Source organism: Octodon degus, unplaced genomic scaffold (assembly GCF_000260255.1).
Source record: "Octodon degus isolate 3935 unplaced genomic scaffold, OctDeg1.0 scaffold00003, whole genome shotgun sequence".
NCBI lineage: Eukaryota > Metazoa > Chordata > Mammalia > Rodentia > Octodontidae > Octodon > Octodon degus.
The window spans coordinates 7,609,573-7,626,592 of NW_004524579.1; the positions used below are offsets into that span (position 1 = coordinate 7,609,573).

Here is a 17,020-nt window from a genome sequence, read left to right on the forward strand (position 1 = left end):
CACACACACACACACACACACACACACACACACACATTAAAAAAAATAATAATAAAAAAAGAAAATAACAGCACTTAAGAGTATCTAATGGAACATAAGCTCCTTAAAAACAATCAAACTCTAAGTTGGAAAATGATTCAAAATAACTTACTTTGTGAATAAAAATACATTAATATAATGTCTAAACATGTAAACATAGCCAGAGATATAGCTCAGTGGCACAGTGCCTTACTGGCAAGTGTGAGACCCTGAGTTCAAGTCCCGGTAACAACAATAAAAAACAAAACAACAAATCTAGGTATCTATAAAAATATCTAAACATAAAAATATTGTACATACTTTGCAAAAATTTCTACAAATTACTAAACAACCATTTATTTATTTATTTATTTATTTATTTATTTTTGAGACAGGGTCTTGCTGTGCAGTTTAGACTGGCCTTGAGTTCACTTTGTAGCCCACGTTGATCTAGAACTCCCAATGATACTCCTGCCTCATCCTCCAAGGGCATGCGGTCCACCACACCTATACTTTGGAAACAATACCATAAATAACACAGATTCCCTAAACAAAACCTAGTTTAGAAAACCTCCCCCAGGGGCTGGGAAGATAGCAGTGTAAGCACCTGCCTAGCAAACACAAGGACCTGGGTTCAGGTTCAATCCACAGTACTGCATGTTGTGTAGGCCCCAGAATCCTGGGTGTGCCATGCTGGCCAACGAAATCAGGCATCGTGGTGCATACCTGGGACAGGAGGTACACTACGAGTCTGAGCTGCATAGTGAGACCCTGTCCCAAATAAATAAATGAGAGACAGAGACAGAGACAGAGACACAGAGACACACAGAGAGAGAGAGAGAGAGACAGAGACAGAGACAGAGACAGACAGAGACAGACAGAGACAGACAGAGACAGAGAAACAGACAGACAGACACAGACAGACAGACAACTTCCCCCAGTGTGTACTGGAAACAGGCCCTAACCTCTGCCACTATCCTAAGGAGGGTAATAAGGTCAAATGAGGACTGTAGTCTACAGTTTTTAGTTAAGTTAAATTCTGATAATTTCTAAGCAAAGTAAAAACTCAGGAGTTTACACTACTCACTTCTGATTTGAGCCTCGAATGGCAAAAGCTTGTGCCTTATCCAAATGCTTCTAGAAGAAATGTGAACATCTGCATGTCTCCTGGCCCAACACACAACTCATTCTCATTTTTTCTCTCCTGCCATTCACTGTCTCATGAGCGGCTCCCGTATCTATCCCAGCAATGGAGACATCAGCACCCACTGCATTCCCTCCCATCTTCCTCACAATTCCTGCCGATGCTCACCCACACAGCTCTGGAACCTCGTCACTACTCTGTCTCTTACAAGGTCACATCATCACGTCTTGGCTTGCAGCAATAACTTCTTAATCAGCACCTTGACAAAATCCAATCTCTACATCAGTATTTCCCACAATGGGGCATGCAACAAAATCATATGATAGATAAGATTTCTGATTTAGTACATCCCCCAAAGTGGCTTATCTATCAAGCTGCCAGATGCTAATGCTGCAGTGGCTGCAGAGTGAAACTACATTTTGAAAATGCATACTTCACACCAGTCTTTCAGATGAGTCACAAACTGCCTACAGATCAAACTGCTGACAACCATTCCCTGACTTCTGTGTATGTGGTCATTATTAAAGTCCTGGGCCTATAGTAATATTGCTAGGGTTCAAGTATCAGTTTAACAATACTGCACCTCACTCTTCTTAATGCAAGTTGGGAATAATAACGGCACCCACTACCTTTGGGGTTTGCTGTGGTGACTTAGTATGATAATCCCGAGAATGCTTGGCACATGCTCTAAAGCACTACAAACACCACCCGAGATAACCTGGTATTTTGAAAAGCTCAGACTAAGAAAGAAACCCAGTGAGAGAGCACTTGCCAAGTGTACGTGAGACCCTAGGTTTTACCTGCAAAATGAAAAGCCTATGGCACGTAACTGAACAGGACTCATAATGTTTATTATTGGTCACCTATCTTTTTCTTATGTTCTCTTTCCACTTCCTCCCCTATTTCTGCTCTTTTCTCAAATCACCTTTACATTAAGAATACCGCCTAATATCCTCCACTCCCTCTCTTTATGTTCCTATATGTAACAGTAACACAGCTTTCTCAGTCAATAACAGGTGCTGGCTGTTTGCCTTCTGAGACAGGGTCTCCTTACATAGTCCCTGCTGGCCTCCAACTTGCAACAATTCTCCTGCCTCAGCCTCCCAAGTGCTGAGCTTATAGGCATGTATCACCACACCCCACCATGAAATTGTGTTTCTTCCTAATACTAGATCGGACTCACAGCGATCCACTTGTTGACAGCCTCCCAAGAGCTGGAACTACAGGCAAGCACCACCACACCCAGTCTCAACTGCCATATCAGGGTACCCATTGAGACAGGGCCAGCACAGCAGGACCAGGGATCGAATCCCTGGCCCCTGTCCCTGCTTGCAGGCACTTTAACCCACTGAGCTATTTGGTCAGCCTCTAAGTTTGTGTACTTGTCCCTCATTTTCTTTCTGACAGTACTGGGATCAAACCCAGGACTTTCTATCTGCTAAGCAAGAACTCTACCAATGTGCTACCTTCCAGCCAACTTTTCCTTTGACTCAGTCTTAATAAGTTGCCTAGGCTGGCCTTGAGCTTGTGATCCTTCTGCCTCAACCTTTAAAGTAACTGTGTATATGGGCATGGGCCTCCACATCAGGCTCAGTATCATTTCTTAAATTTTCCAGATTTTTTTTTTCCTTTTCTGTAGAGACATCTTTTTTTTTGTCATGAACTATCACAAACTTTTATTCCTTTTTTCCTCTTCCTATACTGGTAACACACATCAGTGAAAGTATATTAGTGGAAATTCTTTAGGAGAGGAGAAAAGAATGTACACTTTATATTTAAAATAAAGATATGGAACCAGGTTGGTGGCCCAAGCCTATAATCCCAGCACTTGGGGAGGCTGAGACAGGAGGACCACTACTAGTCTGAAGAAACCCTGCATCAAATAAATGTAACGTAATATAACAATGATATAAGGGCCCACCAAATAGCTCAGCAGATTAAAGCGCCTGCAAGCAGGTGCAGGGGGGCAGGGATTCAATCCCCATGCCTGCCATGCCAGCCCCGCCCCCAGGGCGCACTGAGACAGCAATTAAGACTGGGCATGGTGGTGCTTGCCTGTAATCCCAGCTCTTGGGAGGCTGTAAATAGGCGGATTGCTCTGAGTCTGATCTAGTAGTGAGACCCTGGGCATACTATAGACCCTTCCCCAAAATTAATAATAATAATTATACAGACACAGACACAGACACAGACACAGACACACACACACACACACACACACACACACACACACACGGTTTGAAAAAACTGCTTCATCTCCCACCTGAAAATTCATCTGGCACCTAGGGAGAAACACTTGTGTACCTTTCTTCTACTTTATCTAACAGTTTCAATTTAAAAGCTTTAGCATGAATTTGCTTTCTTCCTCTCGAGCCCAAATCTTGTCATCTCTTTTGGACAGCTATGTCAAATTGGATGACTCAGTCAATACTTGCTCAGATCCTTATCTTGCCCATCTCCCTAATTTTCAGCACTATTAAAAAGCTGAGCAACCCAACTCCCATGATCACATTACAAGTATTTTTCAACCTGCTAAAACAGTGACCTCTGAAGTAATGCTCAGTGCCCCACTCTGTTCACTGTACGCCCCCTCTCGGTATCTCAATTACACTCTCATCTACTTTGTAGTTTCACAAGGATGTCCACTTACTCAAACTCTATTTCAGTAGCTCAGTCTTGGCTACAAGATAACTGATCATTTTCCAGCAGTTATTACTTCCTTACCTTCCTACTGTGTGTGGACTGTGGACCAAGCTTGGCAATTATGGAGATACTACCTGACCTATGAAACAGTCCTATCTTTGACACAAGCAGAGGCTTTAAATGTGTGTTTACAGTTTGGTTCACTTTTTGTACTCAGTTTTCAATGAAAATCTGATGCCCTTGGACTAATCCCCAAATATGTATGTAAACCTGACCTTCCTTGTGTGCCGAACAATTTCAGCCTTTGGCAGTCACACTACGGACCCAGAAGCACAGAGACAAAAAAACAAACCTTGCTAAAAGCTACTGCATCCTGCAACAGCTGCATGGGAAGCATCCCTGCATTAACACTGGCTCCACTTATTACCTGACCTTTCTGGAAGATGGTAAGCTCAGCCATATCTATCTTCAAGTCTTACCATTAATCTTTGAGATGTAACTGTTTCCCTGTTGGTCTTTTTCTGATTCTTTCATTAATCCCATTTAGTTTTTCCCATCAGTTTCCCCTCCTTAGCACATCTCTCAGCTGTGACTCAGCATCTCTCTTGTCCTGTCCCATCCATACTCCAACCCTACACAGGGTGATTTGACTAAAACTCATACACCTTTCTAAAGTGTTCCTCCATCTTATATCTGGAAACTGGCAACCTTCTGAAGTGTTATCAAATTCTGCATGTTTTATTTCTACAACTTTAAGTCTACATATTCAAGTTATTTACCAAAATCATGAGTATAAAGAAATATAGCAAAGAAAAAAAAGAAAGAAATATAGTGATTAGTAAGTCTTTAGGACATGAAACTCTAAATTGGATGTGCTAGCTGAACCCATAATGTAGGCATGTCACAGGTCTGTATCCACAACAAAATGACATACTTATATTCTTATTTTCACATCAATGATACAATGCTCCTGACAAGGAAACTTGCAGCAGCTCACAGGCTGCTGAGGCACTGTACATCCTTAATGATGAACAGTAACTATGAAGAGTAACTGTTTCTTTTTCAATATTTGCATTGCTACTGTGTGAATAGATAAATGTGTAGCCACACACTCGTGTACTATAGAAAAACTTTAACAAAAATAAACCTCAAACCTTTTTTGATGAAATGGATGATTAAATGTTTCTGGGTAGTGAAGACTTGTTTTAATGAGATTAGAAAGCTGCTCTAAGGATGGTCTTGAAGAAGCCATAGTGTTTTCTGTCCTGAAAAATTTTAACAGTTCCATTTCTGGTTGCTCCTGAAAAAAGAAAAGGTTTATTTAAAAAGAAAAATTTCATTTCTACACACACACACACACACACACACGAAGTTAATACCAGCAGATACGAAACATGAACAGTACATGAACAGTACTCTTTGTTATTTAATCCAACAGGTGCTATCATTTGCAATATGATCTAATAAAGATTTTAGGATCCAAAATCATCTGTTCCAGGGCTGGAGAGACAGCTCAGTGGTCTAAGCATCTGCCTGACAAGCGCAAGGTCCTAGGCTCAATTCCTAGTACCGCCTGCTATGCTGGCCCCAGAACCCAAACGGCTGTGCTAGTGCATGTTTGCAATCCCAGCGCTGGGAAGGCTAAGAAAGGAGTAACACTACAAGTCCAAACTGTGTAGTGAGACTCTTGTTTCAAATGAATGAATAAATCTTTTTAAAAAGAAACAAAATCATCTATTCCTTCCTTACTTAGTATTACAATTAGACTTGAACCCCAGAAATTCACATACTAGCTTTGTAATCTCGAATAAGTCACTTAATACTTTAAGAACACAGAACTGGGAATCAGACTTGAATCTGTTGAGTATAAAGATGACACAAATTCCAGGAATAAGAGTCATTCACCATATAATCACACTCCAGTCAAAGATAAATTATATATATGATACGGTTTTAAAACAAGAGCTGAAAAATTCCTATTTCCTAGTATTGTAGCTCTCAACATGTCCTAACACAGCGTTTTATTGTGTCTGTGATGAAGCCAATATAAACAAACCTACTGCCAGGCATATAAAAGTAAAGCACATACAATTATGTACAGTATAAAAAACTTGACAAGAAACAAACTGCTACTGGTTTATGTATTTATAATACATTTGTCATCATTACTTAATTCTGCAAAATAAGAGGATGCTTTATGCCAGAACTATCTCTCATATTTACTGTCTCTCACTGCAGATCTTTTCCCTTCAGAATAGAGGCTATAAATCAAGCATGGTGGCTTGTGCCTGAAATCCCAGCACTCAGGAGGCTGAGGCCGGACTGTGGTCAGTTGGACCCCAGCCTGGACTACATAGTGAGATTCGGTCTCCAAAAATATAAAAAAAATTAAAAAGAACTGAGGATCCAGGGCTTCAAGCATCCTTGGCCAGTACTATCTCCTGAAGTTACACTCACAACTCTATCTTTCTTGATTTCATCATTTTCTGTTGTGTTTTATTTAATTTTGTGTAACTAAGTTTTTTCATGCATACTCTGAAAATGTCTAAGCAAGATAAAATAGTACCAAGAAAATTAAGATGGAATATTAGTGCTTTATTAACATATATCTCCATAGGCTACCCTTTACATTTTACTTGAAGTTCAAGTTCTGGAGTAGTGTGATCCTGCCACAATGAATGAAACAATACAGAGAATGTAGCTCTTTTCTCTCAAGAAGATAATTCTTTTGGTACTTACGATCTCTAGTTTCAATATCTACCATAAAAAACTCTAAGGTCATAAATGTGTATTGATACTCTTATAAAGCTGCTAATCAATTTTATTTTATTTTGTGTTTTTGAGACAGAGTTTTGCTATGCAGTTCAAGTTCAGGCTGGCCCTGAACTGTCAGTGATTTTCCTGCTCCAGTGCCCAGAATGCAGGGATTACAGGCATGTGCTACTACGCCCAGCTCAATTTTAAAATCAATGTTCACTTCTCATTTAATCAGTCTTCTACCACCAATCCCTGAACAAATCCTAATACAAAAGCCTGAAAAGCCAGAGTATTTTATTTTATTTTTAATTTTTTTTTAATGTGTGTGTGTATGTGTGGCCTGCTCAGCCCACCAGGGGGCGGGGCTGGCTGGCATGTGGTGCTGGGGGATTGAACCGCGGTCCCTGTGCTTTGTTAAGTTTGTTGTAAGTAGGTGCTTTAGACCACTGAGCCATCTCACCAGCCCCAAGCCAGAGTATTTTAAAAAACACAAAAATCAACTAAACAAACAAAAATCCCAAGATAACAAGAAAATGCCTTAACAAACCATGTTATTACCTGTTTCTGAGGATATGAAAAGGCTTCCTTTCCTATAGTGTGAAGAATAACATGATGCTGACCTTCTAAAATAAGCTGCTTACTGTCTTCCACAACATATGCCTAAAACATACAAAGACAGAAATGTTACCTTGTTCGGCAGCAACTTCAAAAATAACCAATCCAACATTTGATGTAAGGAAAAAATACTATGGTTAAGACCTACGAAATATCATGAATGCTGGCTGTGGCATCATTTTTATTTTTATTTATTCCTAACTTTCTCTAGAGCTCTTAAGAAACTACATAAAAAAAAAAAAAAAAAGAAAGAAAGAAAGAAAAGAAACTACATCAAAAGAACTATGCCACAAGCTAGACTTTTTCCTTTATTGGGCTGGCAACACATAAGCAAAAAGCTCATTTTTATATTCAGACTTCTAAAATGCCCCAGGTTTATCACAAAATAGAGAAAAAACAAGTACATATAATTGCAAATCCACTAAATAGAAATATCTCCTAGGAGACTGGAATAGAAATATCCATACTTTTAAAAAGGCTTTTTGTTCTCTCAATTCAGTGAATTGATTTCATCTATATAAAATACCTGTCCAGTTTATAAATCTCCCTCTTGAATAGTTTTGATTGCACTGGGAATATCTGAAAATGGTTCTGATTATAGAACTATAACAAATATTACTGTACTAATATTTATTATGTAACTGTTATAGCCAGATTAGCGAATACTACTACTGTTTTGTTTTGTTTTTCTTTCTTTTCTTTTTATAAAACCAATGTTTTTCACTATTAGGTTCAACAGACATAAAATTACTCCCTCAAAATATTACAAGTGTTCCTAAATGGTTGCTTACTTTAAATTGTTCCACTGACTAGAAGAGTTTGCCATCTAGGGCTCATATAATGAGTGGAAAGTACTAAGGCTTAGAGTAGCCCATACCTGCCAAGCAACTGTATGTGCAGAGCCCAGAAACATAGGAGAAAGGACACAGAAACACCTGGTACAGTAACCTTTGTTTTTTTATTTTTTTGGTGGAACCAGAGACTGAACTCAGGCCCTTGCCCATTTAGTCTACTGAATTATCTCCCCAGCTCTGGTACAGTAATTTTTAAACAAGAAGTGATGAGAGCTGAGAGATAAGGTCTTGAGACAACAAGCCATCTTTTCCAGATCAAGCAACACTGCCACTGACATGACTAATTCTACCACGGTCTTTGTCTCTGAGCAAAGGCCTAGCTTGATAGAACAAACCTTTATGTTCAGCTAAGACTGGCTGGGGAGATCGCTCAGTATAGTTAGAGCTTCCCTGGCAAGCCCAAGGGTCTGAATTCAATCCCGGGCTCCACCAAAAAAAAAAGTTGTACTATTCTCCACTACCAGCATTTTTTACATAAAAAATATTGTTGAAGCTCTTAGGTTTCTCTCAAATTGTTATTTTCTTCAATAATCCTAATGGCCCAGTACATCTTTCTTCACAACTAAAATGGTTTCCCAAGTCTTCCTTAATTCAGTGAGTCATTTCTCTACTTTCAAGAGCCTTCACTAGAGTTCTGAGCAACTTTCTCAATAAAACACTGATATTTCTAGTACTAGCTACTACCAAAGACTGTTTCCAGGTTTTGTTTTGTTTTCTGACATATTTGGCACAGGGTCTATAGGATCTCACTATGTAGATCCAACTTGTAGTGATCCTCCTGCTTTCAGCCTCTCAAGTGCTGGGATTACAGGCAGGCATCACCATGCCCAGTCTCAATGCCGTACCAAAGCGCCCAGAGGGCAGGGCTGGTATACCATGCCAGGGATTGAACCCTGGCCCACTGTACACTGCCTAAGCAGGCACTTTAGTCTGCTGAGCTATCTGGCTGGCTCTATATCCAGTTTTTTAATGCGTTCAAACTTAAATTTTACAACTAAGGAGCATCTTACAGAGTTTTCCCATATAATCAATGCTGTTAATTTACTATGGACTTCATAATGAGCACAAACTATAGCATACATTAAACAAAATTTTGTCTCAAAAATACTACAGACACAAGCCTGTGGAGTGACAACCATAAATATCAAGGGGCTTTTATACTCTTATTTAATGGATGGTGGTTTACATTAAGGAACAATGCTTTTGAGCCTGTATTGATTTTAAACTCTAAGAAACTGATCTAACATAAAATGCTTTCTGTAATCAATGAAACTGTCAACTTACTTAAACAGCATTTTACTTGAAAGTTATGCAAAGTCAGCTTGGTTTAAAAAATGGTTTACTTACTTGTGTTTTTAAAGTTTTACTTATACAGCTAGGGATCAAACCCAGGTTTGCCCACACTAGGCCACACTAGGGTGAACTAAACGCTCAGAAAAAAAAAAAAAAAAACTTATCTAAGAACATAGTTTAATAAAAAGAACACTGTGGAACATCTGAATCAATTTTAAATACACAGAGTCCACCCAAAAATATGTATACACACTTCAGTAGTTCAGCACTCCAATAGATGTCCAGAAGCTAATGCCCAGCACTTCAGTCACCTCTTGTAATTGTAGATGCCAGAGGTACTTTGTATTCATCTCTGATATCTCCATAAATTAAGTATTAAAGTACTTATAGCAAGTACAAGGGCCTGAGTTCAAGCCCCTGTTCCACAAAACAAAAAACAAAAAACCTTATACAAAGTTTTCTTTTCCTGATGTTTGTAATTCTCTGGTGGACTCTATATATTCTCATAACCTACTATGTCTCTAGTGTCAGGAACATAGAATCATGTCACTGTGTCAGCTGAGATGAAGATTTTTGGATAACCTGAATTTCACATAGAATGATTTTTTCCAAAACAGTTAACATATGTAAGAACATGACACAAGGGGGTGGAGAGCGAGCTTGCCAGTCTAAGTGCCTGCCTGGCAAGTACAAGGACCCTGGTTCAATCCCTGGTACCTCCTGCTGTGCTAGCCCAAGAACCCCAGATGTGACGTGCAAGCCTCCGAAAAGGGCGTGGTGGCACATGCCTGTAATCCCAGCGCTTGGGAGGCCAAGACAAGAGAATCACTACAAGTCTGAGCTGCACAGCAAGACCCTATACCAAAAAAAGACACACACACACACACACACACACACACACACACACACACGTACTTTTTATTCCTTCCTTTTCTCCTTTCCCACATCCTAGTCTCTTTCCTTCTGAACAGTGTCTTCCCATTTTATAGTAGTTATTGTGCATTTTAGATCTTATTTACTCTTGGCTTCTCACACTAAGGAGACAACACAGTATTTGCGCAATTATGTACTTTTTTTTTTTTTTAAAAAAAAAGAATCTCTTCTGTATTAGAGTTCAGTTCAGTTGAGAGAAGACTGCTGTCTAGAAATTCAGTCTGAGCTACCACATATGAATTTGACTTGGATACAATTCAGTTTTTTTTAAAAAAGGTAAAATGGTCTTTTAAAATAATCTAGGAAAACTGAACGCAGACCATCAATTAGAGAATATTAAGGAATTGTCACCAATTTTCTTGAGTAAGATAACAATACCATGGGATCACACAAACAAAAAGCTGGGAAAAGAATAAAGTTTACAGTAGAGAGCTTGCTTCTCCCATGTGCAAAGCCCCGAGTTCATGCCCAGGACTTCTGGGCACAGGGAATCTCCATCTAGGGAAGTCCTCTACAAACAAAGTCTTTAATCCCCTCCAATTACGTATGAAGCATGCACACTTAAACTATGTCATTAAAAAATAAAATGCCTACCATGTGCAAGGACCTGGGTTCAATGCTCAATACCATTGGGGGGGGGCTACAGGTCTAAAGATATTGCTTAGTGGGACAGAAAGTGCTTACCATGCTGCTGGCTTCAATCCCCAGCACAAAACACAAAATGAAACAAAAACAAAGCAACCAGAAAATAAGAAAGCAAAGTAAAAGTCAAATAAATGACATATGACTATTAACAAAATAATGGCTATTGGAGTCTGAGTAATGAGTGTCTAGAGGTTCATAATGGTTTCCTTACAGAGTAAAGTGTACAGAATAAAGTCTAATAATACCTCCTTTCATAAAGCTTATCATGTCTACAATATTCTCAGTAACAAATATAAGCAGCACAAAGAAGTCATATAATTTTAGGCAGAAACATTCACAATGGAGATATTAAAACCAAGTTATAAAACAATTGCAATATTAACACTTAAAAAGGTCAAGCAGAAAAAATACCAGAAGTAGTATGTATTTGTTCTTGGGCATAAGAATCAAACATCTCTAAATGAGGCTTACTGGAGTAATTCACTATACATACCTTCCACAATATGACAATATTCAAATCCACCTTACTGCACTTTTGAATCAATCTCACAGCATCCTCTACTGAATGTTTTTCTGTATGCACAGACAACTGAGTTTGCGGTTTTTTCAACTCGGAGGATAAACTTCGATAAAAGAAATCTGCACATGGGCTTGCTGAACTTATTATCTGTTAAAAGAAGATCACTTGTCTACATAAATGTTTTTATTACATGTACTGTCAAAAACTTTTATGTCATTCACTTAAATATACACTGCCAAAATTGATAGTTAAACTTAGATGTATATCCCAGAATTTTATTCAATAATTTCTAGTTACTGTGGTTGAAAACAGGAAGGTGATTTGAACACCTCAAAGATTTAGTAAAACTTACCCAGAATTTTGTTGTTGTTGTTCTTTTTGAGGTAAGGTTTCACTGAACAGTTCAGGCAGGCCTTGAACTCACTCTACAGCCCAGGATGGCCTCTAACTCACACTAATCTTCCTGCCTCAGTCTCCCAAGTGCTGGGATTACAGGCATGTGCACCAAGCTATTATTATCGAGAATTTCAAAAGCTGTCACCTCAAAACAATTAACCTATACTTCAATGAACTTCCTAATACCCAGGGAAGATGAATAAAAAGCAAACTGTTGAAAATAAATATTTTATGATTAAAATAAACAAGTGTTTACTATTCAAATACTTAAGAGCATGAGGCAATATCCAATGAAACACAATGTTAATAGTTATTGACACTAACTTGGCTTTTTCACTTGGAGAGAGAGCACATAAGAAATTTAAATGGTCTCAGACCTATAGAATTTTCCTTAATGTCTGGATACTTTCTTGGCAGTTAAAGATCTATGCATATTATCTCATGAATTCTAGGCTACATATATATCATGTGGATATTAAAGCTTAAAGATTTTTTAAAATATTGAATTTTAATAAATACACAAAATTTGCCCCTTTATGAGTAAACTTCAACTGGGAAAACACTGCCTCAAAATTTTCTCCTTAATGTATAGTTCTGGATAAATTTCATTTATTCAACCAGATTCACTAAAGGAAAAAAAAAAATCTTTTCTTCTACCCTCCTTAATACTTTTACATAACATTACTTAACAACAAACATAATAAACATTACAATTCGAATGCAATTTAATGGTCTTACTAATAGTTCTAGGGATTTTCAAATTTTCAAAAGAAATGAACAAAATGACTGATGTCTGGAAAGTTAATCTTCCAGAGTACAGCATCTCCCAAAAGTACATGTTTTGGGATGACTGGATTGTTGTAGCCTTGAGGAATTTCTAAATAGCTCTGTCTTCAGATGGTTAAAGATTGTCAAAACGGCCAGGGAGATAGCTTGCTCAGTGGCATAAGCACATGCCTGGCATGTACAAGGTCATGAGTTCGATGCTCATTACCAAAATAATAAATAAAAGATTGTTACAAATGGGGAGACAGATAAAAGCCAATGGCAAGAGAATATACAATAGCAAAGATGTTTAAAATTATCAAAAAGAACAGCACCAAGAAGAAATCATCCCCCTAATAGTGTACTTCCCCCCTCCAAAAAAAAAAAAAAAAACAACTGGGGATTGAACTCAGGCCCTATTCTACTGAACCATCTCCCTGGCCCCCTGCATACACTTACATAGTACTGCAGGTCTAAAATTTTGCCAACCAGGTCCCCAAATAACTTACTCAGATTATGTGCAGAACTTCTTGGAAATGTAAAAGCTAAACTCTGTCCAATACATAATGAACCAGTCTGAGAGATACGGAAGCAAAGCCTATATCTTGTTTACAAATATCTCTCCGTCTTTGATACTTAAAACTAGGTCTGTGGACAAACTCAACATCATCTAAGACTTTAAAAATTTAACGGCCAGTAGAATAATGGGGCTCAGTAGAATAAGCACTTCCCTGGCAAGCGCAAAGGCCTGAGTTCAATCCCTGGTTCCACCAAAAAAAAAAAAAAAATTTAAAACCCCAAGTTCTACTCCCAACTTATTAAATTATAATTTGCATTTTAATAAGATTCCCAATTTTTAAAATAAGATTCGTACCACTGCTCTAGGTGCCTCATATAATTTAAGTTGGACCATCACTGCCCTAGACAATTATATTTTTAAAATCTCAACAGAACCTCACATATTTAAATTATTTTAAGGGTCTCAGCACCAGACGATATACCAAAACCCAGGGAATGAACATCTACACATCCCACTGTGACCAGTGTTTCTAACAGAGGTACTCACGCCACACCCTCCTCTCCTCTCCTTCCCCTACTCTTTCTCTGAGATGAAGTCTCTCTAAGACGACCACCCTGGCCTGATTTTGCAATCCTCCTACCTCAGCTTCCTAAATAGCTAGTATTACAACTTTCACCACTATGCCCTGCTTAATCCTACTTTTATCTGGAAAATAAGAAAACCCAAGGACTATACTTATTTCAAGTCATATTTTTAAGGGAAAGTTCATTGTAAATGACTAATTAAAGTAATACACTCATATGGCATGTTCAATTTGTTTTGGAGACTGAACGCATTACAAGATTCAGCAAACTTGAGATGTACATCCTCCAGAGTTTAGGGATTCTGAAGCAACATTTCTGCCCCATTACCTAGCATTCCAGAACTATGACTTTAAATCAAATCAAACACTGTTGCACTTATTTGTGTACCTGTTCATTTCCAAAGATGATATCTGCAAAGGTATACTTTTCTGAAGATTGTACGTAACCTAACAACAGGAGAACAAACAAGTTATATCACTGCCAGGAAAATGTAAAATGAACGCTTAAGACATTATAAAAGTAAAATGAATTTACCTTCTCTTTCATTACATCTTACTGCCTTGAAGCAAAACTTTCCTTTTTCCCTACTGGCAAGTTTGGCATCTAGGAAAAGGGAAAACACCAAAGATGTTTCTAACTTTATGACATGGTACTATTCAGACATTAAGCTGGAAAAAAATTCATAATTATAAACAATGTTTAATAAAAAAATATTTACCTTCATTTCAATGAAATGAGTTTGCATTAACTTCATAATAAAATTCAATTTTCTCAAAACATATGTGCCTTCATGCATGTCTGCTTAACATTCCAGGAGGGAAAACAAAACAAAACATATTCCAGGAGGTTTGAAAGATCAGAAGTTGGGGGTCAAGGAGCTTACCATCCTATTTTTTTTTTTTAATGTATTTGGTACAGGGTCTCACTACACAGCTCCAACTCATACTGATCCTATTTTCAGCTGGGATTATAGGCATGTACTACCATGGCTGGATTCAGTACCCAGCTCAGCCACCCTGGGGAGTAGGACCAGCGTGGCATGTGGTACCGGGGATCAAACCCCAGTCCCTATGCTTGCCTAAACAGGCACTTAGTCCACTGACCTATCTCGCCAGCCCATCATCCTATTACTCTTCATTTCTTTATATTCTCGCAGTGTTTTTTCACATGTATGATCTTGATCTATACCAATTAAACACACGTTATAATGTTTTCCCACTATTGCTGACACTTGTAGGATGCTAATGGAAGTATATCTTAATGCCTATGAAATTAAATTTTTGCACATCAAACATAATAAGAATTTTCCTATATTTTGAACTTCTTTGTATGAATACAAAAATACAGATTAATGTGAGATTAAGAGTTAAAGCATTCATATCTATTTTGAAATACACCATACAATTCATTTCCAGAAACAAATTATCATTTTTCCAGCTTCTCATCAATTTTAAATGGGATACTGTGTTATGCTTGGTGTCTAGCTGTTTCATCAAAGTCTTATGTACTCATGGGGCAGACTTCTAGAGTTCATGATTAACTCAGGCTTCACTGCGATATGGGTGTGAGTGCTGCTGGGATTACTAATGTGAGTGCTGCACCCAGCCTGGAGCAGGTAACCTGAGTGCAACCTAAGGGCAACAGACTTGCTCTCGGCAGCCACTGTTGCTGCTACTTCTCCCTTTTGTTCTCTGCTGCCTTCCACCACCATGAACAGCTGCCCTCTGCCATGTGCCACTCTGCCTTGGAGCCAGCTGAGAATGGACCGAAACCTGCACCAACTGTGAGCTAAATAAACCTTTCCTTCCTTCATTCTGAGTGTTGGGTATTTGTCCCAGCAATGAGAGAAGAGTATCTGAGACATACTGGCAGGATGACACTTTGATAAAATAATTCTGAAAACAATTTGTCAGTATACCATACAAATATGTGAAGCATGAACACTGTTTTTATTTTTAATGTTATACAGGAAAAAAATATTCCAAAAGGGCCAAAGAAATAGCTCAGCAGTATAAGCACCAAGCTGGCAAGTACAAATTCCTGAGTTTGATCCCCCAGTACTTTAAAAAAAAAAAAAAAAAAAAAAATCAAAAGTCAGAACAGTTTGGTTATACACAGAAAAAATACCTTACACTGGTTAAGAAAGCAGACAGGAACATACATATTCTAGCTTATCTATTTATACTGCCTCCATTTTTGACAGTTATCATCTTCTTGGGTACAGATTTTACAAATAAAAGAAAATATAAGTACAAAATATGTGAAAGGAATAGTAAGATGGATTTTTTTTTCAAAGTTTTATTGATAAACAGCAATGAGACAGTTTCAAATCAAATCGGAAGTGCAGTTTCAACAAATAATACACTGCATATATTCTTCTTAGTGGTTAATTGCTGTACAACATGAGGACTTGTGATCCTATTTACAAACACCATTAGAACAAATCATTTTATTCCTTAAGATGGAAAGGATTAAATCAAAATAGGCACAGTAATCTGATTTACTGTCAGGTAAACTAGGAAAGCACAATTTAATGCGTAAAAAGTTAATTTTGAGCCAGATGTGGTGATGTGCACCTAAAATCCCAGCACTTGGTAGGCTAAGGCAGGAGGATCAACACAAGTTTGAGGACAGCCGGGGCTACGTAGTGAATTCAAGGGCAGTTTGAATTACAGAGCAAGATACTTATTCAAAAACCTTTAAGTTAATTTTAAAGAAGGCACCAATAATCTTATGACATTCTGGTATTCTGAGAAATCAATTGATGAAGATGTCTGAATTTATTATGAAGGGAGAAGGCACAAACCTTTGTTTTCAGAGAGATTTACAGATTTCTGCAACTTCCAGTGCTTGCTACTACTTGATACTTGCACTATATGGAATTCCTTAACACCTGCTTCACTCTGTCAACAAGAGAGGAGTCATTAAGGATGCAGAAGCACTAACCTAAATATTCCAAAGAAAACAAAATTCAGATACTACCAAAGTCACTACCAATTAATATCACATAAAATTTCTATTTTGAAATAAAGTAGTAACATACATTACAGAAAGTTATTTAAATCCCTCTTAAGTCCCTGATAAGAGAAACAGGCAAGCCAACATTCTACCCAAGAAAATTTCTTAACCCAAAATGTACACATTAAATGTAAACATTAAAAAACTAAGTTATTCAGTTACTAGAATATATCATAATAGGTTATTGGTATATTTAGTTGATCAAATATTTGCTACCAACTTATCAAACTATAATATTTTATTTCTCCTGATCTTTTCTAAGATATCTGATTTATTTTTTTTATTTTTTTTTATTTTTATTTATTTGAGAGAGAA

General features: G+C 37.7%; 1 protein-coding gene across 6 annotated transcripts in view; it reads right to left on the reverse strand.

Annotated features, from left to right (window-relative positions):
- Trappc8 (trafficking protein particle complex 8) overlaps positions 1 to 17,020 on the reverse strand; it is a 93,419-nt gene that overhangs the window by 2,724 nt on the left and 73,675 nt on the right. For 5 of the 6 annotated variants that reach the window (XM_004623556.2, XM_004623555.2, XM_023714120.1 and 2 more), the window contains 6 exons: positions 16,494 to 16,590; positions 14,222 to 14,290; positions 14,075 to 14,133; positions 11,396 to 11,569; positions 7,121 to 7,222; positions 4,960 to 5,105 (listed from right to left, as the gene is read on the reverse strand). In XM_004623556.2, the coding sequence (XP_004623613.1) occupies positions 4,960 to 5,105; positions 7,121 to 7,222; positions 11,396 to 11,569; positions 14,075 to 14,133; positions 14,222 to 14,290; positions 16,494 to 16,590 (647 nt within the window). The remainder of the gene's footprint in view (positions 1 to 4,959; positions 5,106 to 7,120; positions 7,223 to 11,395; positions 11,570 to 14,074; positions 14,134 to 14,221; positions 14,291 to 16,493; positions 16,591 to 17,020) is intronic. The other variant, XM_023714125.1, reaches the window with a different exon arrangement.